The sequence below is a fragment of the Taurulus bubalis genome (genome assembly GCF_910589615.1).
Source record: "Taurulus bubalis genome assembly, chromosome: 5".
NCBI lineage: Eukaryota > Metazoa > Chordata > Actinopteri > Perciformes > Cottidae > Taurulus > Taurulus bubalis.
Window position 1 is genome coordinate 19,541,547 of NC_136593.1, and position 26,214 is coordinate 19,567,760.

The window sequence follows — 26,214 nt, forward strand, 5'->3', positions numbered from 1 at the left end:
GAGAGAGAGCTTTTAAGGGATTTGACAGTGATTTGTAGAATCTCACTGCTGTAATGTTGCTCTTTTCCTCCACTTTTCTCTGATTCTGCCATGATACAGCACCCACAAGCCTCAGAAGTCCGTGTTTTCATTTAGTCTTTCATGAACCTCCACTACTTCATTTTTTTTTCGACCATCGTTTTTTTAGTGTGCTCCGCTTGTTTTTGAGAGTGCACGCCGGCCGTCTGAGATGATAGAGGATTTACCTTTGGTGAGGAGAGGAGAGCCTTGCCTCTAGAGATTAAATCCCATTTCGGACCGTGGATGGAGGCCCGCCTGGAGGAGCTCGTGTGATGGATCAGATCCAGACTGGTCAATGAAGAATGGACAGGTAAGAAGTGCCTTTGCTTGAAGAGATGTCTCTACTCAAAGGGGAAGAATAGTCTGCAGCCGCTGTGTGATTGATGCAGATTCACATTGTGCTCTTATTTTCTTATCTTCTCTTTTCCATCCATCTGTATTGAAAGTGTAATACAGAATAATAGAAAGTAAAAATATAAGTATGAATATATCTATGTATTGTAATTTGAATAGAGCATGCAAACTGATAATATTTAGGTGTAATTCATATTAGACATTTGGATTTAAAATGACAATTTAGTTACCCCATTATACAATTCTTCAAATTCTGCCTTGCGACATTGAATATATTTACACTTTTGGCCCAGATGTTTTACTGTGTGTTGTGTCAGCGAGCGTCATGCAGATAAAATCAACTTGCTCGAACTTTTGGGGCATGAAATGCTGCGACGGTACACTTGATGTTTTCTGTTTTGCAAAATTTATAGTGTTTTCCATCATCGGCTCTCAGCTCTCTGTGATAAAAGCTATACACTCTGTCATCCTGAATGCTCAAATCTTGTCCTCGGCTACACCTTTTTAAAATTATTATTATTTAATGTATACGCGTAAAGCTTATATTTGGTCTTTTTCTCAGAGTGGATTAAACACATCAAAACTAATCAAAACAGCAGAAAATGTGTCAATAATGTGTCAGAATCTTTTACAAATCTGGGATCTTTGTTTTTTTTATTATCCTTTTGGCATTTACATGCGATGTAAAAAAAAAAGGTCAAGATCTCAAGTCTCCAAGAACATGACATGCAAAATGACATGTTAAAAATATATTGGAGACTTCTTCTTCTTCTTCTTCTTCTTCTTCTTCTTCTTCATCTTCATCTTCATCTTCTTCTTCTTCTTGAGATGATAATCAGACCTCTCTGACTGCCCTCAGGTGTCAAAGGTAGAGGGAGTGGCCTGGTGCTGTCAGTACCTCTGCTGGTCCTCATCATGACATCAGAGGCCCGCTCATCCCACCGGTGCCGCTCGCTCACTTCACCTTTCAGATACCAAACATGGCTTCGGCTGACGTGGGTGCTGCTGGTGGGTGCTGGCCCAGGCTCGTGGGCCCAGCCGGGCACGCAGCTGGGCACGCAGCCTCAGTCCATCAAAATCGATGGGGACATCACCCTAGGCGGGCTGTTCCCCGTGCACTCTCGGGGCCCTGCCGGCGTGCCCTGCGGGGAGATCAAGAGAGAAAAGGGGATCCATCGATTGGAGGCCTTGCTGTACGCCTTGGACCAGATCAACAGCGACCCGGACCTGCTGCCTAACATCACTCTGGGGGCCCGGATCCTGGACACCTGCTCCAGGGACACCTACGCCCTGGAGCAGTCGCTCACCTTCGTCCAGGCCCTCATCCAGAAGGACACCTCGGATGTGCGCTGCTCAAACGGAGAGCCTCCCATCCTCCCCAAACCAGAGAGGGTGGTCGGCGTGATCGGGGCGTCCGGCAGCTCCGTATCCATCATGGTGGCCAACGTGCTCAGGTTGTTTTCGGTGAGTTTTCACCATGCCTCTTTTCAGTCAGTAAGCAGATGGGATCAATCCAGGTGAAAGCCATTGTTCCTGACTGACTTCTCTTTAAAATCTATTCAGGAAGAAGAAACTACTTGCATGTTAAAACAGTGTTTCCCAACCTGGAGGTCAGATCTCACACTCGAGATCCGACCCCCAGGTCCTCGAGTCTAAAGGTTAACGAGGTGATAGAAAAACAATGATCCAAAAGTCTTTTCTCTTATTATTTTGTTCTTACCTTTTGATTTGCTGGATACTTGTGTCCTGTTGGTGGAGTAGTTTGGACATAAACCACATGACTGCAACATCACCAGTTTGATTACGGCCTCTCTTCCCCCTGTGTTTCCTGCCTCTCTGCTCAGAAAGGGCATACATCTTAAAACAATCAATAAACACTGGACAATTTCACTTCTTTGGGCCTCAAAGTGAAATAAGTGATTTGGGGCCACAAGTAGCATTGAGTCATTTCAGAGGGCCACGAACCCAAAGCGTTAGTCGATGACTTTTTAAGGTTTTTTTTTTGGGTGTCTTTAGATTTGAAAATCTTTTCGTGACATCAGTGACTCATGAAGCAAACCTCCCATGTGTTCGCTTTTAATGTCAAATGATGGCTCAAATAGCTGATTATCCTGATTTAATGAACGTACGTACCCATGCTTGTACCGTTAAATTAGCTCACGGCTGATCTAGTTAAGATGTACAGGAGCGCACAACAGTCCTCCTCATTTAATCATTTCATCCACTCTCAGATGATGAATGGGGGCCATCATCAAATCTTGATTTCATTCTGCAGCATGAACACTGCGCGACTTTTAATCGCAGTTCACTTATGAATTTCACAAACCTAATTAAGAGTACTCCTCACTTTAATAACATTGTCTCATTTGGATATCTTGATTGATTATATTGCTGCTGTATAGACAAGTATTCAGCACATTTATCTCCCGATATGATTTTGAAGCAAGTCCTTGAAAACTCTGAATAATTTGAACGAGCCTCTCTCCACGTCACAGGATTTTGAATCCATTGTCATGCGTTGCCTCCGCAGGCTAATCCCTGTTATGTGTTCATTGTAGTTTAAAAACATGTATTTTACAGATGATTGACCATTGATAATTGATTACACTGCTCATAGCGATGATGGGACACTAAAGCGGTGTAAATCCCACATTATGTCATGTTGTCATCGACTTAGTGACATAGTCTGCCAGAAATTCGTAAAATGTCTAAAAATAAGAACTACTCTGTGTTCAAATTGGCCAAATTTGTTTTGTGGAAAAAAAGAAAAGAAAAAAAGAAGAAGTTAGAAGTTTACATGTTACTGCATTCTTTATAGTGAGGATGCTGATGTGAGAGCCAAGGAAGGGCAGCTTTCATACAGGGCAGATGTTAACTACAGAATTATAGATCCCACCCTCCACTAAGCCCCTCTCAGCAGCTCAGGACCCCGGGCTGAAAATAGAGCATCAGGCCAGCGGGATGACAGCGACGCCTGGACGGCGTGGAGCAGATTTACTTAAATGCTACGTTTCCTCCCACTGTCCATTTGTGCTGCTCTCCACGCCGTGGACGCTTCTATACACTGAACATCTGCTCTTAGCCAGGAGATGTTTCAGCGTCCACACATGCTGTTTTATCTTGCCTTTTATTTATTCATTTTTTATGCTATAAATGAAAATTGCAGGTGTAGGGCATTTTATATATTATAATGTATAATTTATGATGTGTGTTTCCTATGATCCTATGTATTTTATTCAGCACTTCACCTTGTTAAATAACAGGACATACAGTAGATACCAAGAGTAGATTCACTCATTTAATACATTAGCTTTCAAGGCTGAGATGTTACATCGATCAACAGATTATTAACCGACTATTCCAGCATTTTAAAATTGAGGGTCTATTGCTTTTCTCCCCTTCTACATCATGTAAATCAAACATCTTTGGGGTTTGAACCAATGGCCACCTAAAATGAGCAATTTGAGTAAACAAGTCATAAATAAATGAGCTATATATTAACATAATAACATTTTTGTTAGTTTTACCTCTATTTATAATGATGCTATGTATTTAGTATCGTCTAATATTTCAACCCACGGTCATAACCAGAATCATCAGTCCACAACTAAAGACTGAAACCTCAATTAATCTGTTTCAAAGCGATACTAATAAAAATGGTTATAAAAGGATAATTGTATCCATCTATTCAATTTCCCCACACCTTTAAATGCACATTTTAGAATTTAAATAAACCATTGATCATTCTCTAACTCACATAACCCCCCAAAAATCCTGCATAATATATTCATCTTGTCCCTGCGCACACTTCTGTTTAGCATTTAGTAAAGTTTATTCAGAGCATTAGGTCCGCGCTAAACCACAATCGTATTCCATTTGCTGGAAATCTGGAAGATTTTGGACCATTTCAAGAATTTACTGCCAGTGGGAAGATTCCAGCGGTGCGGGATCATCCGTGGATAAACGTGTTTCTGATTGGGCACATTGATTTTAGAAAGGGAATTGGTGCAGATGCCTCTGTGGGATTAATTTGGAGGATTACGTCTTGTTCACTACAAATTTGTATGCAAACAATTGAATCCCTTCGCTGACACTGATAGATTCTCCTCTGGACACCTATGTTACTTAAAAAAAACTTGTGAAACAGTGTTTTTTTGGGGGGGAAAAGTTCACATCTGGATGAGGATGTGGTCGGTAAATAAGAGATTGACAAGTACATTTGAGTTTGACAGAGTTAACACACATCAGCAAACTGAAGCTGCATGTGGCCATCAGAATTAAATATATTGTATGGCTTACAGCTGAGAAATGCTAACCTTTTCCTAGTCTCTTGATCTCTGTCTCTCCCTCTGTGCTTAACGTAATTTGACTAAAACCCCTATAATCCTTCCAGATAATCTGTGAAATGGTTCTCTCGGTCCGCTCTCCTTCACTACCCCTTGTGTCTACCTTTCTGTCCTCGTCCCCTCCAGAGGGCCCTACGTTAAGCCACGCCGAGGGACCGGCATTAGCAGGGTTGGGGTTGAGATAAACTGTCGACATAAACTATGTCATTAAAGAAGTAGCACACCAGTAAATTAATCTTCTCATCCTTTTTTCTTTTTTTTTTTTTAAAACAAATGCTTTTACAGATGTAGTTGCGACCATCTGTATTTCACTGTGACGTTTGTCCACATCGGCAGCACAGACAGCACCGGACAGATCGCACTGTAAAGTTGCCTCAGTTCTGAGAATTACTAAGAACAATTTGGGGATTTTGAATGCACTACACTGTGTTGGTATTAATGTGGAAGGCCTCCATTTGTACACTGTTAAGGTTTTGTCTGTGAGTAAGTAGTGCATCATCCTCTGATATGGTTCACTGCTTCTTCTAGTCATTCTTTTTTAATCACTAGTGGCCTAATTGTGCTGTTCATGTTTTCCCCTTGACTCGACCCTTTCGTCATCGCTGACCCATCCTTGTGTCTCAGATCCCCCAGATCAGCTATGCCTCCACTGCCCCGGAGCTGAGCGACAAGAGCCGCTACGAGTTCTTCTCCCGCGTGGTGCCTCCTGACTCCTACCAGGCCCAGGCCATGGTGGACATAGTCAAAGCCATGGGCTGGAACTACGTCTCCACGCTGGCCTCCGAGGGCAACTACGGAGAGAGCGGCGTCGACGCCTTCCTCCAGATATCCAGAGAAGCAGGTTGGCTTTCTGGCTGTGACAATAAGGGATTACTCATGTATCAAGCCGTGTGCTTCTCACTCATTAAAAGGCTAAAATAGGAAACCAAAATCCTTTAATAGGAAACCTCGAGCTAACAGGGCAAACAGAAGTCACCGCCTCATATGGGTTTAAAAGCTCAAATTATGTTTAAAAGCTCAAATGATGTTACTCAGGTTCAGATTTAAAATAATTATGGTATCATTCCCATACCTCACATCAACAATTGACAATGCAGTTCACTGCTATCGCAGCGATTTCGGTCCGGACTATCTCAACAGCTCTTTGATGGATTGCCATTACATTTTGTACAGACATTCGTGGTCCCCAGAGGATGAAACCTAATGACTGGTGATCCACCCGATTTTTCCCTTAGTACCTTCATGAGGTTGACATTTGTGGTTTTGGGTAATTTTATTGTCATTATCTAGTGTTTGATGAATTGCCATCCCTTTGGCACAGACATTCATCTTCCCCTCAGAAAGACATGTAGTGTTTTCATCTGACACAATCATTCGGTTAAAATTTAATTTACCATTTTCTGCTAAAGAGTCTGTTGAGTCTTAGTCTTGTAATATTTATTTGTATTTAATCAATTTTATTAATATAAAACCAATTAACTGGGCATTGAGAAGAGAAAACACGTACAACGACGCCAATGCATTTCCTATATCTCTGACACAGGAGGGCTGTGTATTGCCCAGTCCATAAAGATTCCCAGAGAGCCGAGACCTGGGGAGTTTGAGAAGATCATCAAGAGACTGATGGAGACCTCTAACGCTCGAGGGGTCATCATCTTTGCCAACGAGGACGACATCAAGTGAGTGAAGTTTTGCTGCACGTTACGTCAGAGAAAGGAAATCAGTCATATGATGCTGTTTTACATGAAGTTTGATGATGACACAGAGTGAAGCAGGAAGTGTGCGATGACGATAATCTGTTCTCGTTCAGACGGGTGTTGCAGACCGCCAAAACGGCCAACCTCACGGGCCACTTCCTGTTCGTCGGCTCCGACAGTTGGGGAGCCAAAAACTCCCCCATTCAAGACCAGGAGGATGTGGCTGAGGGAGCAGTCACCATCCTGCCCAAAAGAGCCTCTATTGATGGTAGGGCGAATGTATTAAATCAAAAAAGGAAATCTTACTCTGACCAACTGGATGCAATATGAATTGCAACGTTTGACATTGATAGACGAGTCTAATACCAACACAACAAATGACGGAAATTATTGATGTTCGATAAGTCTGCTACTGGTATTTCTACCCCGTCACAAAAAACAGTAAATTGAGTCAAAGCCATATTTCATTGTGCAAAAAGATTTGCTGATTTCAGCACCATGTTATTATTGGTACACTGATATCAATCGCTGTGGTTTCAAAGCCTGCATGACATTTTAATGAAACACTAAACAAAGTTTGCTTTGCAAAATGATTCAGGGTTCGACCAGTACTTCACTTCGAGATCTCTAGAAAACAACAGAAGAAACATCTGGTTCGCAGAATTCTGGGAGGACGACTTCAAGTGCAAACTAACCCGCCCGGGCATAAAGTATGAACTTGGTAGAAGAAAATGTACAGGTGAGCAGGCTGCAGTCCAACATCCAGACACGTCTTTGATGTTGAAATGTCAGATATGTATCTTATTTCTGTGCCTTCTCACTATTTCGTGAGCAGTAATGATGTATTCATCACTTTTTGACACTTCTGTCAGGCGAGGAAAGAATCAGTCACCACTCTCAGTACGAACAGGAGGGCAAGGTGCAGTTTGTGATCGATGCTGTGTATGCCTTGGCCCACGCACTACACAGCATGCACCTGGACCTGTGCCCGGGCTACATGGGGATCTGCGAGAAGATGGACCCTGTGGAAGGACAGATGCTGCTGCAATACATTCGCGCTGTCAGCTTCAACGGTGAGCTTTTGACCGTCAATCTGTTTCTGCCCCCTGTCTCGTGCAATGTGTGATGATTTAGATAAAAAATAAATAAATACAAGTTTAATTTATTTCATCAAAGGACATTTGAGGTTTCTGCTGGCAAAAAACATTGCTTTTGAACTGCTGCTCCCCGTCACTGCAGGTATGAAAAGAAGCACATTTGAAAAAGAAAACAGTAGAATGGAGGTTAGCTTGAAGTCAGAAGCCTTGAGATGCTTCTACTAATGTACCGAGCTACAGTACATGGCACATTTCTTCAAAGCCCGCTCCCCCCTCCCTCCCTAGGGGTGCCTCCTTTCTCTTTCCTATACACAACGCGCCCTCTTTTCATCCTCGTCTTTCATGAAAAAAAGAAGTCACAGTTTGGATAAAGAAAAGTGTTCTATGAGAGCATCCTATTTACTGCTCTCCTCTTGCTGGATGACCTTGGCTTGTATGGAAGACTTTCTGATTGAGCGCCTACAGGGACCCGAGAGGAACATTCAATCACGTTAGGCCAACAGAGCAGAGTGCACTGAAAGACTGAACTCGTGGAGGAGCCTTCACTAAAGAGCACTCAGCTTCCACATGATTGCACAAGACTGAAGAAAGCAAACACAAGCTGTATTCAACAGCGTGTGGGTGTTTTCTCGGTCACTTAAGACGGGGGGTGAAGTCTGCAGCTCAGAAAGCTGGAATTCCTCGTCGCTTTCGACTCACTAATATGCTTTTCTGATCGTTAAAACTCTGTTTCCATCAAACAGGAAGCGCAGGAACTGGTGTGATGTTCAATGAGAATGGAGACGCTCCTGGTCGTTACGACATCTTCCAGTACCAACTGTCGAATGTCAGCAACCCCGGCTACAAGGTTATCGGCCAGTGGACAAACCACCTTCGCCTCAATGTAAATGCTTGTATTGTGAACATGAACTTCTACTAAAAGATGAACATATTGAGAAGACTGAGATCACACTCTCGCGTCGGTAGCAATGGATCCAGCGGCCAGTTAGCTTCGAAGATGGGAAACTAAACAGCTTGTTTCCGGTCTTTATGCTAAGCTAAGCTAAGCTTTCTGCACGCCAAGTGTATACCTGTGTTAATCAACTGACATGCTTGGTTTTATCGACTGAGAACTTTAATATGGTTTATTAAAACTAGATAATGGCATCCTTACCAATGTTGAACAAAAGAGAGGAAGACAGCATAACTGTGTGCAATTCTACTTTCAACAAAAAGTGACAAAATAAAAAAAATACATTTAGAGTCGTTCTGTTCGGTTTTATATCGCATCAGTCTTAAGACCATAGTTTTCAACACATCTTTTGGGAATATAGACCGTGGAACTGCTCAAATTGGCAAGACAAAATCCAATTTGGGCCCATTTCTAAAATTAGTTGAGGACAACCAATTTGTGGCTAAAACCGTGCTTAATCAGAGCGGTGTCTGTCCGTCTTAATGGCAGCAGTTGTGTGTGTCTGAGTGTTTTTTGTCAGACATAGTCAGACAATGTTTTTGTGTTTGTACACCGAAGGAGGAGGAGATGCAGTGGTCAGGTGGTGAGCGTAAGGTCCCAGACTCCGTGTGCAGTTTCCCTTGCGAGTCTGGAGAGAGGAAGAAGATGGTGAAGGGCGTTCCCTGCTGCTGGCACTGCGAGCTCTGCGACGGCTACCAGTACCTGCTGGACGAGTTCTCCTGCGACATGTGCCCCTTCGACATGAGACCCCTAAAGAACCGCACGGGCTGCCGGTCGACGCCCATCATCAAGCTGGAGTGGAGCTCTCCCTGGGCCATCATCCCCGTCTTCCTGGCCATCCTGGGCATCCTGGCCACCAGTGGATGCATCATCAGTTTCATCCGCTTCAACGACACGCCCATCGTCCGGGCCTCCGGCAGGGAGCTCAGCTACGTGTTGCTGACGGGCATCTTCCTCATCTACCTCATCACCTTCCTCATGATAGCCGAGCCCAGCGTGCCCGTGTGCGCCTTCCGCAGGCTGCTGCTGGGGCTCGGCATGTGCATCAGCTACTCCGCCATGCTCACCAAGACCAACCGGATCTACCGCATCTTCGAGCAGGGCAAGATAGCGGTCACGCCCCCGAAATTCATCAGTCCCACCTCTCAGCTGATTATCACCTTTATACTCATCTCGGTGCAGGTATGCATGGGGAGGCCTCTTTCGCACACACACACACACACACACACCGCCTCGATTCTTTGCAGCACTCTGACTCACGCTCCTTTTCTCCGCAGTTATTCGGGGTGTTCGTCTGGTTTGGCGTGATGCCCCCCCACACCATCATCGACTACGAGGAGCAGAAGCCCCCGAACCCAGAGTTCGCGCGCGGAGTCCTCAAGTGCGACATGTCCGACCTGTCCCTCATCCTGTGTCTGAGCTACAGTATCGTACTGATGATCACCTGCACGGTGTACGCCATCAAGAGCAGAGGAGTTCCCGAGACCTTCAACGAGGCCAAACCCATCGGCTTCACCATGTACACGACCTGCATCATCTGGCTGGCCTTTGTACCCATCTTCTTTGGCACAGCGCAGTCTACGGAGAAGGTGGGGAATTTAACATGTTTATAGTCCACTTAGGATTGGAGGCACTTGTACTTCACTCGAGTACTTTTATGCTGCTTTATACTACTATTCAATTACATTTTGGAGGGAAATTACCAGTGACCTCAAAGATCCATATTTGGCATACAAAAAAGGATCAACAGCATACAAAGCAGTTAAAATTATCTCCACATCGACCCGCTAAAACGTTGGTTACACATGGCTGTATCAGTAGTAATGATTTCATAATGTAATAGTATGTAATATTGGCCTGTGTTGAAACACAGATACACTTTCACGAATGATCATTTAAATGTTGGATACTTTAAGTATACTTCCACGCTAACATTATAATCTATACTTCAGTAAAACCGTGAATGCGGCACATTTACTAATGGAGTATTGTGTGATATTATTGCTTTTACTTACTTTGCTAACCAAGAAAAGTGGACTCGAGTAGAGTGCAGGTCTCAACCAAGTGTGTCTGCAGCAACCACCGCATGAAAACCACCGTCCCCATCTAGACCTCAAGCATTATTTATAAACAACATTCTCTGCTCAGATAGACGTTACTCCACCACATCTTTACATGGCTAATAGTTGTTTGCTGTTTATATTATTGCTCTGAATGTTGTATATTTCTCTTTTAAATATAAAATGCCAGCACATTGAGGGAAAAATAATTCCCTGAGGTGTTTTTAAAAGACTCATTTCCTGAAATGACTCGCAAGCAGGAAATGTTTCGCACCATTGTTTTGAGAAAGAAAGGAATCTTTTTTAGTTTTAGTTTGTCTGCCTAAATAACTTTAAAGATGATAGAAATTAATTGTCATGAATTCGGCCATTATGTGCAATTACTAATGACATACCTATTAAATTTGTGGTATAATCTATTAATTGATCGGTTAATAGATTCTTTTGTCAAGTTTAGTCCCTCATTTCGTTATACAATAAATCATCAAATGAATATCAGTACATTCGTTTTGTTACAGTCATTTCAGAAGAAGAACTTTATTAATCCCTCTTGAGAAAATGTAGTTTCCCCCCTGAGGCTCCTGACCGCGTATCCTTCATATTATTGGCAGTAATTTAAATTCAAATTTGAATCAGAATTATGCAACACACTACAGCACGCACTAATAGTTAAGAGAGTAAGTGGATCCCTCAGATGTTCAGAGTGAACTCTGAGTTTGTTGCCTGTCATGTTGCATTCGCTTGCTGCTGTACTCACAGGGCATCTGGCCTCCACTGTACTGGGAGTTTAATTCAGCTAGTGGGCTATTTCTGCCATCACAAAGTATGAGGCTGTTGGGGGGAATATTTGAAAAACAGAGATACGCTTTGACTAATAGAGAGCAGTATTATGAATCAGTCAGGCAGAAACAATTAAAGCCCGAGGTGCCTTCAGTCTTTTCACCTCCTACGAATAGGAAGTGAATTAAGAAAAGGAAGCGAGGGAAAGAAAGGAGGTCAGATGAGCCGAGGGACGGCGGAGACCCCTCGCAGACCAATTCAGCCATCCGGTTCAATTAATCATCACTTTAGAAAAAGAGCTAAATATAGACGCTTACTTTTGTCTGGCTCGTGAAAATAGCGGCCATGTGTGTGGCCTCGTGTGGGAGGAGGCGGTTTACCTGCTCAACGTCTGTATTTACATACGGAACAACCATTCACTCGCTGTTCCCGAGCCAGTCTCGCCTCGGGCCAGGCACAGGAAGGCCATCACAACGGCGCCTTTCACCAAACGGAGAGCTCACCCAGAGGAACCGATGAAAAGCCCGTCAGAGATGCTAAAAGGAGCCATACTGTTTGGACATCAGCCTGCAAGAAACCAGGATGTTCTGCTGCTGCTGAAGATAGTGTACAATTTATTACTTATTTATGGCACAGATATATCTTATTTATGGCACATGTGTCTTGTTTTATTCATGCCTTGTACAGTTTGCTTGAATAATGAGTTCCTAATTTATTGGCGGACAATCCAAGGAGAAGTTACTTCTTATTATTGCGGTTGGAAAAAAACAGAGGAACTGCAGTGAGGAGACGACGTGGTTAAAGTAAAGGCCGTAAATAGAGCCTCCTTTCCTGACTACATATCCCAGGTCCTAAATAATTTATCAGGGAAAAGACACTGCCTGCTGTGCTTGGAGATGAACATTATAAAGACTGCACTGTGACAACCTTTGCGATGACAGTGTATTTACTTGAACCTGTGCAAGATGATTTAATCAATTATTAAGTACACACAAGAAGATACTGAATGATTCCTACGAAATGTATTGATTTTGTGATCACAGGTGTGTGTGTGTTTATCTTTCTTACCTGCCGTGTCTCTGTTGCAGATGTTCATCCAGACCACCACCCTCACGGTGTCCATGAGCCTGAGCGCCACCGTATCCCTGGGCATGCTCTACATCCCCAAGGTCTACGTCATCCTCCTCCACCCAGAGCAGAACGTCCAGAAGAGGAAGCGCAGCTTCAAGGCCGTGGTGCAGGCAGCCACCGTGACCACGCACCTGTCCCAGAAGTCCAACGACAAACAGAACGGGGAGTCCAAGACCGTGTCCAAGATCGTGCCGGACAGATCACAGTGAAACAAACAAAGCTGGATCCGTGTTCTGGTCCCCTGATGTCACAAGGCCACACTGAGGAGGCTGACGGCAAATCACCATTTACGTTAGCTTTGGCTGAATTTTGTCCCCTCTCCCTTACCCCGGATAGAAAGACCAGCAAAGAGATTCTCGGACGTTGTTTCTTTTCACACTTATTTAGGTACCTCAGATTTACTATTTTATTAATTTTATTAACTGGATCCTCATTAGCCGACGTCTTAGCGGCCGCTAATCCTCCCCGGATCCACAGAACACTAAACCTGGAATCGGGGCACAAAAGGAAAACAGAAAAGCACACCCTAATAATGGACGGCTTTTTAGCACACTTATAAGAGAACTGGAAGGACCTTCACATGTCCACATAAACACCTCAGCTTGACAAGCAGGGGCTAGTTTTACCTTTCCGAAGGAAATGCTGTGTAGGAGAAAAAAACAAGTTATGTTTAAATGGCGACCTTTGCCCTACAGAAAGATGTACATTGATGTGGATGATCTCTTGGGGTCAATGAAGTGTGTTTAATGGCTCCAAAAGCACTGCATGTGTGTTTTTATGTGTACATTGAAATATTGTTTGTATGGGGGTGTCGTGACTATTTCTGCTGATTGCACCGGAAGGAACCAGCTTTTAAAATGCACCTTGTCCTGTTACTGTTTCTAATAGAGCCCCCAGGGGAGGAGATATAATGAATCACTTTACTATAATCACTCCCAGCAGAGTCATACAATGTCCAATCACTAACGCAACAACGTGTTTTATTTAAATTAGTGTTATGAATGCAATTATAGAAGGTAAACTGCTGATTTTCATTATGTAAATCGTAACTCCACGAGTGCAAACAGGATACAAGTGATTATGAACAGGATACATATGTTCTACTTTTACTTCTCTACAGTGATAAACGTTTGGCATTTCCCCATATTGTTTGTCAAAATATCAAAAGCTCATCGTTCATGCATGGGAACCTTCTTGGAAAGATTCCCGCAATCTGTTGTATAGGATTTTGTGCCATTTGAGGTCCTTCGTCACTACAAGTTCTCACATCTGCAAACATAATGTATTCACTGAGGTAACTCCTAAATTTGACAGCAGACACTTATTTGCAGTGCACTTTTTGTTACTTGATTTCAGTTTACAACTCAGGTTTTACTAAAGGTTTTTTTTTTTATTATTATAACATTTTCCTCAAATATTTCCTTCTGTTCTGGCGCAGGTTTTTTTTTTAATATATAAATACAAACAGATCCACCAGCCCTTACTGTGCAGGGCTGAGATTCATGTCTGCATGTGGGGAAACACAGCATATACTGCTCTCTGCAGGAGCGCACACCTCAGTGAAATGTTTGTGGATAAAAGCACAGTCAAGAGGGAATTGTTTGTAGACCCCACACAATCCTTAATAAAAAAAAAATATAGTTTATTATTGGATTTGGTTTACATCTGGCAGGGCCAGTAAAACTAAAAAATACCGCGTATATCCACGTGTTGGGTGAATTTGAAATAAGTGTGAAAAATAGATATTTTTCCCGAGAACAGATACTTTAGTGATCATCGATGACAAAAGAGAGCGCTGTCAATAGAATGGTCCGTAAACAAGTCTGTTTCTCACACACCAAGAAAACAAGAAAAGGCTCCGATGCAAAGCTGGTCGAGACACAGTCTCCACATTCAAGTCAACACACACACAAATAAAAATGTACAGCAGGTTTGTTGAAGTCTTCAAAAGTTCAGCATCCGTTGTCATGCGGGAGGTCAGCAATTAATTAATTTAATTAAAGTGTTCGATTGGAAAGTCCGGTTTGGTGCAGAATCGCTTCCAGGCTGGTTCTGTGTCCCAGAGCGGCACAAACATGGTACATCCCACAGCAGCCACAGCATCTTGACCTTAGACTCCACATCCGGGGGAAGGAGAGGTCGTCCGTTTATTCGAGGAAGCCGTCCAGAGTCAGGCAAGTTACAATCTTTTCTTGGGGCCTGGTTACCTTTTTCCTTCTGGCTTTCATCAGCGGGCGAATCTCTGATAACGGAGACTGGAGTGGAGCGCTTGGTTAAGGAATGATGCAACATTTCATTAGTCGTGTTTATGAGCATCTGAAAAATGTTTAAACTCCAGGTTGGACCTCCACCAACTCCTGAGGGAAATATCTGGTTATGGTCCCTGGCAGCTAGAGGCTGATTGTGTCTGTCTGCTATTTGGAGCTGGGCGGGGGAGGCGTGCGGTTGACCTAGTTTAGTAGTTTGGCTTAGTTAGTCCAATCCCAGCCAAGACAAATACTCAACACTAAAAAGATCTAATGAATGATTAAGTTGATATTAAGAAACACCTGATTAACACATAACTCAACATGACAGAATATAAAAAAAAGGATACAGGTTGGATGAATTTCGTACGTCCTCCTAAACCATCATAACCAGTTCTCACCTGAAACGAGAAACATTTTCTTCCAACAACCACTAAAAAGAACAAATGACACATTAAAACATTGGACCTGAAGTGCAGGCGATAGTTATCTCGTACGTACAACTCCAAGCTTCCTCTGAGGGTCCAACATGCTACCGAAAGTCTTCTTTCTGAAGAGGAGGGAGTTCCGAAAAAAAGGATCCAGGGATCCGTCCTCGTCTCGAGCCTGAGGTGAGAAGAAAACAATGTCAGACGTGCAAATAATTTGGAAATGAACCTTGTTTAATGACATTTACAAAGCTACCTTGCTTGCAGAGGAACTTTTCTCGCAAGGTTTGGACACAGAAGACCTGAAAAATAAAGCATTTTACATAAAACATTTAACACTTCATTCTCGAGTACATAACAAAACAGATTAAAAATACTATAGTATGAACACACGGCTCACACAATTGAAACAGAACACACTCCCACAGTGAAATACATTAAACTTACGCCAGAGGATCAAGCCGCATCTTCTTGGATTGGCACGGCTTCGGCCTCTTGGCCAAATCATCTGGCGTAGTGACGTCGTACGTCATGTTGAGGTCAATGCCCTGGCTGTCTGCGGGCTGGTGGAGGCGAGGCTGCTTCAGCTCCATTGGGGCTGGGCTGAAAAGATGGGTTCAGAGCACAGATAGTTTATGTGTTCTTGAAAGACACGTCGAAAGTGCGTGGAGACTTCGGTCCAGTGTGTTACGCACCTTTCAAAGACGAGCCGACTGAGGGCTTCGTTGGCCCGTGTCGGGGTGCTCAGAGTTCTCTGAAGAAACTCCACTTTCTTCTTAAGACTCTGTGGACAGACATGCATGCAGGAGTCACAACCATTCATTTCTCGGACGCTGAAAATAAATGCATATTTGGTGAATTCGCCTTACAGAGATCTCCTTGTCAGCGCTGGCCAAATCGTTCTGCAGAGATTTCATGTCCTCTTTGGTCCGATTCACCTCCACTGTGGCTTTGTGTAACTAAAATGAACACTTTGATTTAGAGAGATTCCGCATTCAACAATGGCTCAAAACAAAGTTAAAAAGACAGTTTGCAGAATCAAACCATTAAATTATAGCCATTTTGATTAAATGTTTATGAATAAATTGGTGTCCAATTGTTCAACAAGTCACCACACCTCCTCCGGGTGTACAACTTGATGTTACCTTGTTGTTTGAGGAGAGCACTTCTCTCTTCAGCTTCTCACACATGTCATTTGTAGACTTCAGGCTTCCTTTTAGATTATCGTACTCTCTTAAGAAAAATAAAGGAGAAAAAAAGGAAAGGGGGAGGAGATTAACGCATGGTGAGCGTAGACTGAACCTCTAAACGATGTAGTGTCTGTCGCACTGATCGGCAGCTCTTGGGCTCCTTACTTTTTGAGTGAGATGCAGTAGATGGAGAGCTGCTCCACTGCCGCCTGGCTGACACCCATATCCGTGATCATGGACTCCACCTCTGCCCTCTGGCCCTGCAACAACACATCCAGGCTGGGGGCAAACCCACGGTATTAGTGAACAGCGAGAGTCTGACACTCTTATACAACGAAACAAGACAGTTGGCTCAGCAGAGTTGTATAAATCATGAATATGGTCATACAGGACTAAATATGAAGAATTCTGATACCCAACTGTGCTGAGGGAAATGAGCAATGTATTCCTTCTTGCTTGTGTATCCAAAATACTAATAATTATTTATTTTGTCAAATGTTTATCAGTTGTAATATATGATATGGAAATGTTTCAAGATTGTCAACATGTTTTCCACATGTGGAGAAGAGCTGATATTGTGTATAATATAGTGTGACCCAACCCTACAGTCTAAATATGACGGTATTTGTACAGATGAGTACAGATACCTCTCAAAGGTTTTCATTCTGGTCCTTAGTCTCCGGGCTTCCTCCTTTGCCGCATTGGTCTCATTCTGTTGCATCTCAAGGTATGTCATCTGTTTCTGTCAAAAACAATCAAACGGATGAAAAAAATAATAAGAATTAGCAGAGCCAATATGAGTCAGTATTAAAAGAAAACACGGGTTGAAACAATAGAGGACTGACGGCTTACTCTGAGGGTAGAACAGAGCATCTCCTTTTCCATAATGTCCTTCCGCACACCATCCAGGTCTCTCCTTTGCTTGTCCACAATGTCCTTCAAATTGTCCACCGTCTTCTGCTTGTCCCGCCAGTCTCGCTCTACAAATTAAATGATCAGATAGGATGATGGATCACTTTCCATTTGTTGCTTTAACAACCAAGCATCACCAGATCACAACACAAGGGAGGTTTCTCACCTTTGGTGCTTAAGAGCGCCTTCATTCGATCAAGATCATTCTATGTTCGGGGGAAAAACACAAGCACAAAAAACACATGACACTTTAAATGTAAATCTTGAAGGATGGCATGACAATAAAGTACAAGATTAGCATGGGCCTTTAATCCTCTCAAGTAATTTCTCTGTAAAAAAAAAAAAAAAAACACAATAGACGCTCCAAGTTTGGTACCTGCAAGATTTCAGGGTCCTTGGTGCCCCCCTCCTCCTCTGCAGCAATGTCAAAGTACAGCTTGTTGATAATGTGTCTGGTGCTGACCTACACATACATGGAAAGACAACGGTATTTAAGTAGACGTCCTTCTTCTGCTTGGCAAGTTAAAGCTCAGTCTTCAGGAAACTACTGTACCTGTTTTCTACATTGTGGACAGGTTTTGGTCGGGGCCGTCTGGAACCACTGGAGAAGACTGAGAAGAGAAGGGGAAACAATTAGGCCATTTATAAGATGTCAGAAACGGGAGAGCAGAATATTTTGACTTTCTCTGTCAGATTACCATTCGTAGTGGAAAGTGTGTCCACAGTGGATGGCAGCAACATCTCTGGAGTGATCGAAGAAATCGGAGCAAATTGTGCAATATGCTCGGATAGGCATATTGCAGTCTCGCGGATCAGCCCGTCACGAACAGTACACCAAACCCGTATTACTTGACGTACAAACAGTATATTCCGCTAACCTCTGCGCATAACTGCGTTCGCTCGTACGGAAATTGCCTCGATAAAGCTGCTTTGTTGACGCTAGTTTAGCTGCTGTCAGCTAACGTTCGCTAGCTTTAGTAAACGCTGGCTGCCTTGTCGTCAGTGGACAAACTTACACAAGGAAGACGTCCAGTTATTGCGTAGTCTTTCGTACTGTACTCGCGCATCCCTAATGCTGCGCGGAATATGACATTTTAGTCGAGCTAAACTATATCAGGCAGAACTCTTAGCTAGCTAACACAAACACAATTACGAGTGTCCCGTTTCCCCGCTGTACGTTCAAATGTAAGCCCCGCCCCTTTAAGATGCATTCAGGTGTTACTCGATTTTTTTTGTTCATTAATGTATTATTCAATTTAATAATTCTACAACCATTTTCTTATATTCAAGAAGCCCCTTACGATGTAGTTCCCCACAATTAGTTAAGTGTAAACCGATGTTATGTTTATAAATACCTTCAAGCTAAACTGTATCAGGGCTTAACAAATAAACTAATCAGCACTTTTTTACTATACATTATTTTGGTATTCCATCTGAAAAGCACACTTGCATAATCACTGTGAAAACATGTGAAAAAAAATCTAACTTTTACTGATGTTTAGTAACTTTTAACACCAAAGGTCTATTTTCCTACTTCGAGCATCTTCAAATTAGCACGCAAGGTTGTCTGATGTCCTACGTGCCCTAAATACACCATTCAGATGAAATAATAAACGTCTGGTAACGTTAACGTTACATATAAGCAAATTCATAACGTAATATGCAACATTGAGCAAACATTAAAAAATAAATAACGTTTGTTGTTTTCGACTCAAATAGGCCTGTTTACTGCTCCCACAGACTGAGTATGACCGCTCCCTCGCGTTTCTCTGGACAACAACTACATATCCCACAATTCCTACTTCCGTAACCGACAGTTCACCGTGAGCAGAGCGGGGCACCGTGCACGGTGACTAGGAAGAAGTAGCGTTACTTCTCTCTGGTCGTGTCCCTGCTTGTTAGCCGCCGTAAATTGCCGCTTGACAAGAGAACGGTGGAGCACAACGATCCAATGCGGACAGCTCCGGAAATGAAAGGTAATAATTTGCAAGAATTGAAACGAGTCACGAGAGCACTTTGTCAGAAAAAAACCTGTAGTGAAACCAAAACCAGCTAGCCGCAGATACTTTGGACTATGTGCTAAAGTCAGCCATCAAAGTAGCCGGAGACGTTTCCCATCAGCAGCATACCGTCTCTCTGAAACTGAAGGGCGTGAACAACAAGAGAGGTAGTTATTGTCACGAAGGAGACATGTTAAAGAGTCTATTTACACTTCCTATTGAGCATCACACCAGTTGTGGCTTGTAACGTCAGCGACAAGCGTGAAAGTCAGCTAATTAATCATTTAAAAAAAAAAATTTAAAGTTAAAGTCAGACCACAACATTTTAATGACTCGCACACTGGTGGCCACGTCATAACAATAGCACATCGCAACCAGCTCAGTCTTCAATCTTAATCTCAAATCCCAAAACTGCTGTTGACCTTTGATCCCATGGCCCTCGTCTGTCTGTCTGTCTGTCTGTCTGTCTGTCTGTCTGTCTGTCTGTCTGTCCCACCAGGAGTGTGTCTCTGCCATAAGCAGCAGTGATGGATGGAGAAGCCCAAAGGGCCACTGTGTCGTGGGAGAATGCTACTCTGTCTCCGCCGGACCGCCTCCGCTCCGAGAGGGCGGACAGCCCCACACCAGGGCTAGTGGAGGGAACGGAACCAGGTGAGACTCAGTCTTACTCTCTGACTGTGACATAATGCCTTTTAGTTGCAGGAACTAGTCTATCCCAGCCATTAGAATCAGCTTTATTTGGCCATGTGTGTGTGCACATGGAATTTCACAAGATTAATATATAAAAAAAGACATGAAAGGCAACAGAGTAGTGCAGATGGAGATGTCTAATTAATTGTCTTGAAACATTGTCATAGCCACTATCAATCAGATTTTTCTCCTTTTCTGTCTGCAATTTGTTCTCTCGTGCCTTTTTAAACAACTGTGGGTCTGTCTGGACATTCTTGGATAAATGGGTGAATTAATTTGTATGAATCCACAAATGTATTTCTCCCCTAATGGGATTATATTACAAAACAACACAACATGTTTACAGTATACCAGTGTAACGTTTAAAGTACACCAGTGTGCGCTGTACAAAGAAAGTGCTTCAAGTTGGGCTGGCCACGCATCAGTCCATAGATAAGTAGAGATCCGCTCTCTTGATTTCTAAGTAATAACTCTGACTCAAAATGTCATTGATAATTATTTCCTCGTTAGCATCCGGACAGAATTTTGGTTCTAAGATTGCTTCTTCAAAAATATAAACAGAAAGTCTTTGCAGCAGACTGTGCCTGTGATAATATTTATTTAAAATGGCTGCATAATTGTTCATGACAAAAACATGCATAAACACGACAGTAATTCTTATGTAATACCACACACACACACACACACACACACACACACACACACACACACACACACACACACACACACACACACACCGAGAGAGAGAGAGAATGCACATCCTGTTTGCGCAAAGAATTTTTAAACATGTGATCACAATAATCTGTCATTTGCAACCGGCCCGCTTGTTTGCTGGGAACGCTCTTGTGATAAACATCACAAGTAATGAATTGACAGTTTTTTTGGGCTCTGTGAGACTAGACTGTATCAATAGTAATAACTGAGATAAGATTATGTGACAAAAAAAACCCCTCCCAACACTTTAGGAATACCTTAAAGAAACCGCACAACAGTGTAAGACCTGCCATATCCTCTCATAAGAACTATAATAATAAAGTAATTTCCTGACTGAAAAAAGCATGGATGTGTCACATCCAGCTTGAACAAATCCAAATCTGACAGGAGGATTAATGTTCATTTTTTTTCTTCTAGTCTAGTCTTGAGATAAACATGACATTTTTGTAGCGTTATCTCGCTGACTCATTATCAGACTTGTCGTATCTTCTATTCTTCTACTTATTTTTCTCTGGATTAGATTGCTGAGACCAGAGTTTATTAACTTCTCCTACTGTGGATCCTCTGAAAAGCCGTGGAAGCACTAACAGCTCGAAACAAAACATCTGTTATTGAGGTCTTTTCTGAATTTCGGCTAATGTCAAGTCACTGTAAAACAAAAAATAAAAAAAGACCCATTTCCTTGTGGGTAGTTTTCTGTTTGAGTTTTTACCTTGTAAATTGACACAGCATAATATAGAGTCTTCCTCTGCATCATTTGGCAGCTGCTACGACGCCTTTTTTGTTCGACATTAGTCCCGTTTGGGTCCGTCTCAGCCACCCAGGGAGACGGTCCTGGACGGTTCCCACAGAAAAGCTTGGGGAAGCTGCTGTGACTTGCTCCGCAGACGTGGGAGAGTTAACCTGACAACGGAAACGGTTGTTTGAGAACACACTCGTATAAATCTCACCTTTTTAGTGCAAAGACGCCACACTCGGACGAGGAAAAGCCAGTCAATAGGGGAGATTTATTCTTGGTTGGAAGTGGTCTCAAACAATATTTTTTACTTTCACAAGAGAAAGACTGAAGGACAAAGGAATTGATTTTGGCAAATGTATGTCTGGTTAACCTACATTAAAGAACTGCCACTTCCCTGAGCATTTCTATGGGAACCAATCTCATCCACTGGTCCCCCACACAGTGGAGGAGACAGTCTTTGGCCAACCGATGCAAAACAACAAAAAAGGCCTTTATTGTTCTACGAGTGCTCACTTATTTATTCCTTACACATCCGTACAACCTACTGACAAACATTTGACAATCATGTATCTACATCAACACAGGCGCCGGCCAGAAGAGTGCCATGTTTGTCCACGCGCAGTCTTTCGAGGACCTGCTGGCTGCTGAGGAAGAGGATCGGAAGGAGGCTCAACTGGACACGTCGGGGGAGAGTGTCGAGGAGCTCACGGCGCTGGTGGGAGAGAACACCATAGAGGAGAAGCACAACAGCGACGTCACATCGGATAGTCGGACCAAGGAGGAGGACGTGTCCAGCGAGGCATGGAGGAGCCACAGAAAACACGTGTTTGTGCTGAGCGATGCCGGAAAGCCAATCTACACCCGCTACGGCACGGAGGAGGCTCTGTCCAGCACCATGGGGGTGATGATGGCCCTTGTATCCGTCGTCGAGGCCGAGAAGAACATAATTCGTTCCATCCATGCAGGTCAGGATCTGCTTTGGTTTGTAAGCCAAAAGTAGAATGTCAAAAGTGCATGTCATTAACTGTGTGTTTTAACCCGTGTCAAACATTTTGTGTCAGATGGCTGCAAGGTGGTTTTCCTCACCAAGAGCCCCTTGGTCCTGGTGGGCGTGTCCCGGACCTCTCAGACCGACAAGGAGCTGCTGCGGGAGCTGCAGTACATCTACTACCAGATCGTCAGCCTGCTGACCCTCACCCAGCTCAACCACATCTTCCAGCACAAGCAGAACTTCGACCTGCGCCGCCTGCTGGCCGGCTCTGAGTACCTCACCGACAACCTGCTGCACCGGCTGGACCGAGACCCGGGGCTGCTGCTCAGCGCCGTCACCTGTCTGCCTCTGGCCAGCTCCGCAAGGGACGTGGTGTCGTCAGGCCTGCAGGCCGCCAAATCCGAGAGCCTGGTGTTCTCCATCCTGCTGGCGGGCGACCGCCTGGTGACTCTGATCAGGAAAAAGGACCAGTTCCTGCACCACATAGACTTGCACCTGGTCTTCAACCTGGTCGGCTCCTCCTCGTGCTTCCGAGAGGGCGAAGGCTGGTCGCCGATCTGTCTGCCAAAGTTCAACACCGCTGGATTTTTCCACGCTCACATCTCTTACCTGGAGCCCGCGTCCCAGCTCTGCCTCATCCTGGTCTCGACCGACCGGGAGGACTTTTTTAACATGTCCGGCTGCAAGCAGCGGTTCCTGGAGAGGCTGAGCAAGCGCAGTGCCTACCAGGCCCTGAAGGACGCCGTGAAATGCCCCAGCTATTCTGTGGAGCAGGTCGGCATCCCGCAGCTCAGGCACTTCCTGTACAAATCAAAGAGCTCAGGGCTGTACACCAGGTGGGCAGGACGTCCGTCTAAACAGATTCAGAGTTGAACAAGTGTCTCAAATAATGTGACGTTTTTTCTCTCCCTGTAATTCTTGGTGCAAAAAAACAAAAAACGTCCAGTGTTGCGCTTGACAAGATGCTCTTATTTATTTTCCTCCAGTCCAGAGTACCCTGAAGTGTACCAGTCTGATGCACAGCAGGAAAGGCTGATGGGACTGTACCAGGACCTCCACAGCAGCTTGCATCAGCCAACCAGACCCCTCCGCTCCTTCTACCGCTGTGGGGAAAAGGAAAACCTGCTGGCATGGGTAAGCCTGCCGTTGTGAGAAGAGATGCTTGTACTGACTTTTACAATATTGTCCTGTGTGCTGGAGACGGTCGCTCTATTCTGAGGACTAAGTATCACTGGCACTTTGTATCTAAGGAAAGCATTTTGTGTTTCTAAAAGGTGAGCATTGATACAGTACGTTTGACTTTCTGTGCCTACTCTCCTGCAGGTGACAAGTGGCTTCGAGCTCTACCTCTGTTTCAGTCCGCTTGGGACCAAGGCCATGGCCGTCTCCGCTGTCACCAAACTGCTGAAGTGGATCCGGAAGGAAGAGGATCGCCTCTTCATCCTGAGTCCTCTCACATACTGAGCTCTCGCTGCCGGCCAACCTGCTGAAACAAAGCGCATCGCCCTGAATGCTGACGGCCACTGCGGATGATGCAGTAGTTTAGTTTTTTTTGTTGCTTGCTTTGCATTCCTCTGATCGCCTTCAGGAATGTGTGATTTAAGTAGATTGCGCAATGACGGCAAGTTAAAGCTGTATTTTATCTGGCTCGCTTTTTATGACTTCAAATTTGTAATAACAGCAGATGAAGCAGCGTCAGAGTCGACGATGACACAACATCATGAACGGAGGTGTTGATATGCTCTTGACGTTGTTTAGTGAATGTCTGTTTTACTGTAACGGACCTCTTATGCCTCTAAGACTTTGAAAGATGCTGTCGTTGTTTTATTAAATGCTTTCTCCTCAGTTCTTTAAAAGCAGGAATCCAATTTGGATGAAAAAACTGGAATTTGTTCGAGAAGCTGCAGTAGAATGTACTCTCTTGTTATAACACATGCGGTTAAAATACGAGTTCACCACATTCCTGTTGTGCTGTGTCTTTACATGACGACCAATAACTGTAATTACCTCTATGCACTTTCTTTATGCAAAAGGAACTCAAAAAGACAAATGGGTTTGTGAGTATGTAACCTAATTTCTGCTGTCATTTGTTGCGTTAATGTTCGAGAGTCTTAATTTAACTTGGAATATCAAAATATGTGTATTAATTAAGAAGAGTATTGTATGAAATTGTGTCTGCTTGTGTCTTATCACAAAAAGTTCACTGTAGGGATCCTGCTTTGCTTGAGGAAAACATTCCCACATCTGCCTCCACTAATCATGCCTTAACTAATGGTCATTGTTCAAAGCCAAAATAGGGTTGTGGCAGTGCAGATATATGGCTGCATTACAACTCCAGAATTATTTGATATAAATAAATCGCTGGTAAAAAGAAATCTGATCATGTGTCTTGGTTTACTTTTGGGTTTTCTTTCTTTTTAATAGCAGGCATATTAGTTAGTGATGGAAGAAGTACTTATATCTGTTACTTCAGTGCTCTAAAGATACTCTGGTACAAGTCTTTCATTCAAGACTTCACTGAAGTAAAAGTACATAGTATTGCAGCAAAGTAGTAGTACTTGTTGAGTGGAAAGGCCCTTTTCAATTAATTTTTTTAAATTTTTTTTTACATAAATTATTCATATAATGAGTAGTAGGCATCCATGAAGCAGAAGGAGGTAGAGAGGACGGGCATCAGCAGGGCCGCCGAGGCAGGACTGGCTCCAGGCACAGCCACAATCCATGGAAACTTGAGGTGAGGAAGCACAGAGGCTCCCGGGAAAAAGCACTTCTAAAAATTCAAGGGGGGGGTTGTCTGACTCTCCCTCTCCTTACGGAGTCAGCCCTAACTATAAGCGCTATCAAAGAGGAAAGTCTTAAGTCTACTCTTAAATAACGTGACTGTGTCTGCCCCTCGGACTGAAAGTGGAAGCTGGTTCCACAGAAGAGGAGCTTTTCAGAGTTGTATTATTGTACTTTTGGAATATTATTCCCGGTGCTTTAGTGCATGAGCAGCATGGCAATGTTGCAGCTGCTGGAGCACATTTAGGGTAAAGTAAAATAAAATACCCAAAAAAGCTACTTTGGTAGTATTTAAGTAATTGTACTTATTTCAACTACATGTTACCCTACTTTATGCTCTCATATAGTATAGCAGTGGCGCTGGTGGATGTTCTTTTGGGTGGGGCCAGCCAGTCAATTTCAGCAAACATCCTAGTATAATTCAATGCAAAAAAGGTATACAAAACACATTACTACTTTGCAGTTAAATATTTAACATTTATTCCAACACACAACATAATGACATATTATTCATTCAATTAAGTATATTAATATATATATATATATATATATATATATATATATATATATATATATCATATAATACTAGTCAGTATAATATATAAATACCATATAATATAATCATAAATATACAATATAAATATCATGAATATATTATAATATATATACACATATATATATATATATATATGTGTATATATATATGTATATATATATATACATATATATATATATATATATATATATATATATATATATATATATATATATATATATATATATATATATATATATATATAGTCTAATAGAACAAGTTTATATTTTAAGATGCCCCATATAAACCTTGTTTGTTGGGGAAGCACACAATCAGTGTGGTGAGGAAACCTGCATGGTTTTTTGAGACAGATTATTTGTAAAGGAACTTTGCTCTTCTGTCCTTCTGAGTGGCAAACCTCTCAATGACCTTCTTATTGAAGTCAGGCATGTTCCTGGATCCTCTTCAAAGTACCGGGGCTTGATGAGAATGGCCCCGCAGGAAGTCCTTT

The 26,214-nt window shown here is 43.0% G+C and overlaps 3 protein-coding genes across 3 annotated transcripts; 2 read left to right on the forward strand and 1 right to left on the reverse strand.

Annotated features, from left to right (window-relative positions):
* Positions 1–355: 355 nt before the first annotated feature.
* grm6b (glutamate receptor, metabotropic 6b) lies at positions 356–12,686 on the forward strand (the record flags this gene model as incomplete). Its single annotated transcript, XM_079218910.1, is given in 12 exon segments — positions 356–370; positions 1,274–1,304; positions 1,307–1,878; positions 5,385–5,601; positions 6,304–6,439; positions 6,571–6,725; positions 7,056–7,196; positions 7,330–7,530; positions 8,298–8,437; positions 9,065–9,688; positions 9,784–10,095; positions 12,435–12,686. Coding segments are annotated over 12 exon segments (2,796 nt in total).
* Positions 12,687–14,187: 1,501 nt separating this feature from the next.
* Positions 14,188–18,049, reverse strand: traip (TRAF-interacting protein; the record flags this gene model as incomplete). Its single annotated transcript, XM_079218877.1, has 15 exons — positions 14,188–14,732; positions 15,074–15,124; positions 15,225–15,329; positions 15,408–15,453; positions 15,599–15,754; positions 15,847–15,935; positions 16,021–16,110; positions 16,297–16,384; positions 16,507–16,620; positions 16,989–17,083; positions 17,194–17,321; positions 17,420–17,459; positions 17,630–17,716; positions 17,807–17,864; positions 17,952–18,049. The coding sequence occupies 15 exons, from the start codon at positions 18,047–18,049 to the stop codon at positions 14,625–14,627; spliced, it is 1,353 nt and encodes a 450-aa protein (XP_079075003.1). The 3' UTR covers positions 14,188–14,624.
* Positions 18,050–19,361: 1,312 nt separating this feature from the next.
* On the forward strand, positions 19,362–24,720 carry mon1a (MON1 secretory trafficking family member A). The gene is made up of 6 exons (XM_079217881.1): positions 19,362–19,420; positions 19,753–19,904; positions 21,981–22,361; positions 22,458–23,223; positions 23,374–23,521; positions 23,711–24,720. Exons 2-6 carry the CDS (start codon positions 19,781–19,783, stop codon positions 23,849–23,851), a joined length of 1,560 nt encoding a protein of 519 aa, XP_079074007.1. The 5' UTR covers positions 19,362–19,420; positions 19,753–19,780; the 3' UTR covers positions 23,852–24,720.
* Positions 24,721–26,214: the final 1,494 nt, after the last annotated feature.

Bases quoted from the DNA above. Each gene is read 5' to 3' on its own strand.
- mon1a (XM_079217881.1), top strand. From the start codon at position 19,781: ATGGATGGAGAAGCCCAAAGGGCCACTGTGTCGTGGGAGAATGCTACT. The intron at 19,905-21,980 runs GTGAGACTCAGT...ACATCAACACAG, and splicing joins AGTGGAGGGAACGGAACCAG to GCGCCGGCCAGAAGAGTGCC. The intron at 22,362-22,457 runs GTCAGGATCTGC...ATTTTGTGTCAG, and splicing joins AATTCGTTCCATCCATGCAG to ATGGCTGCAAGGTGGTTTTC.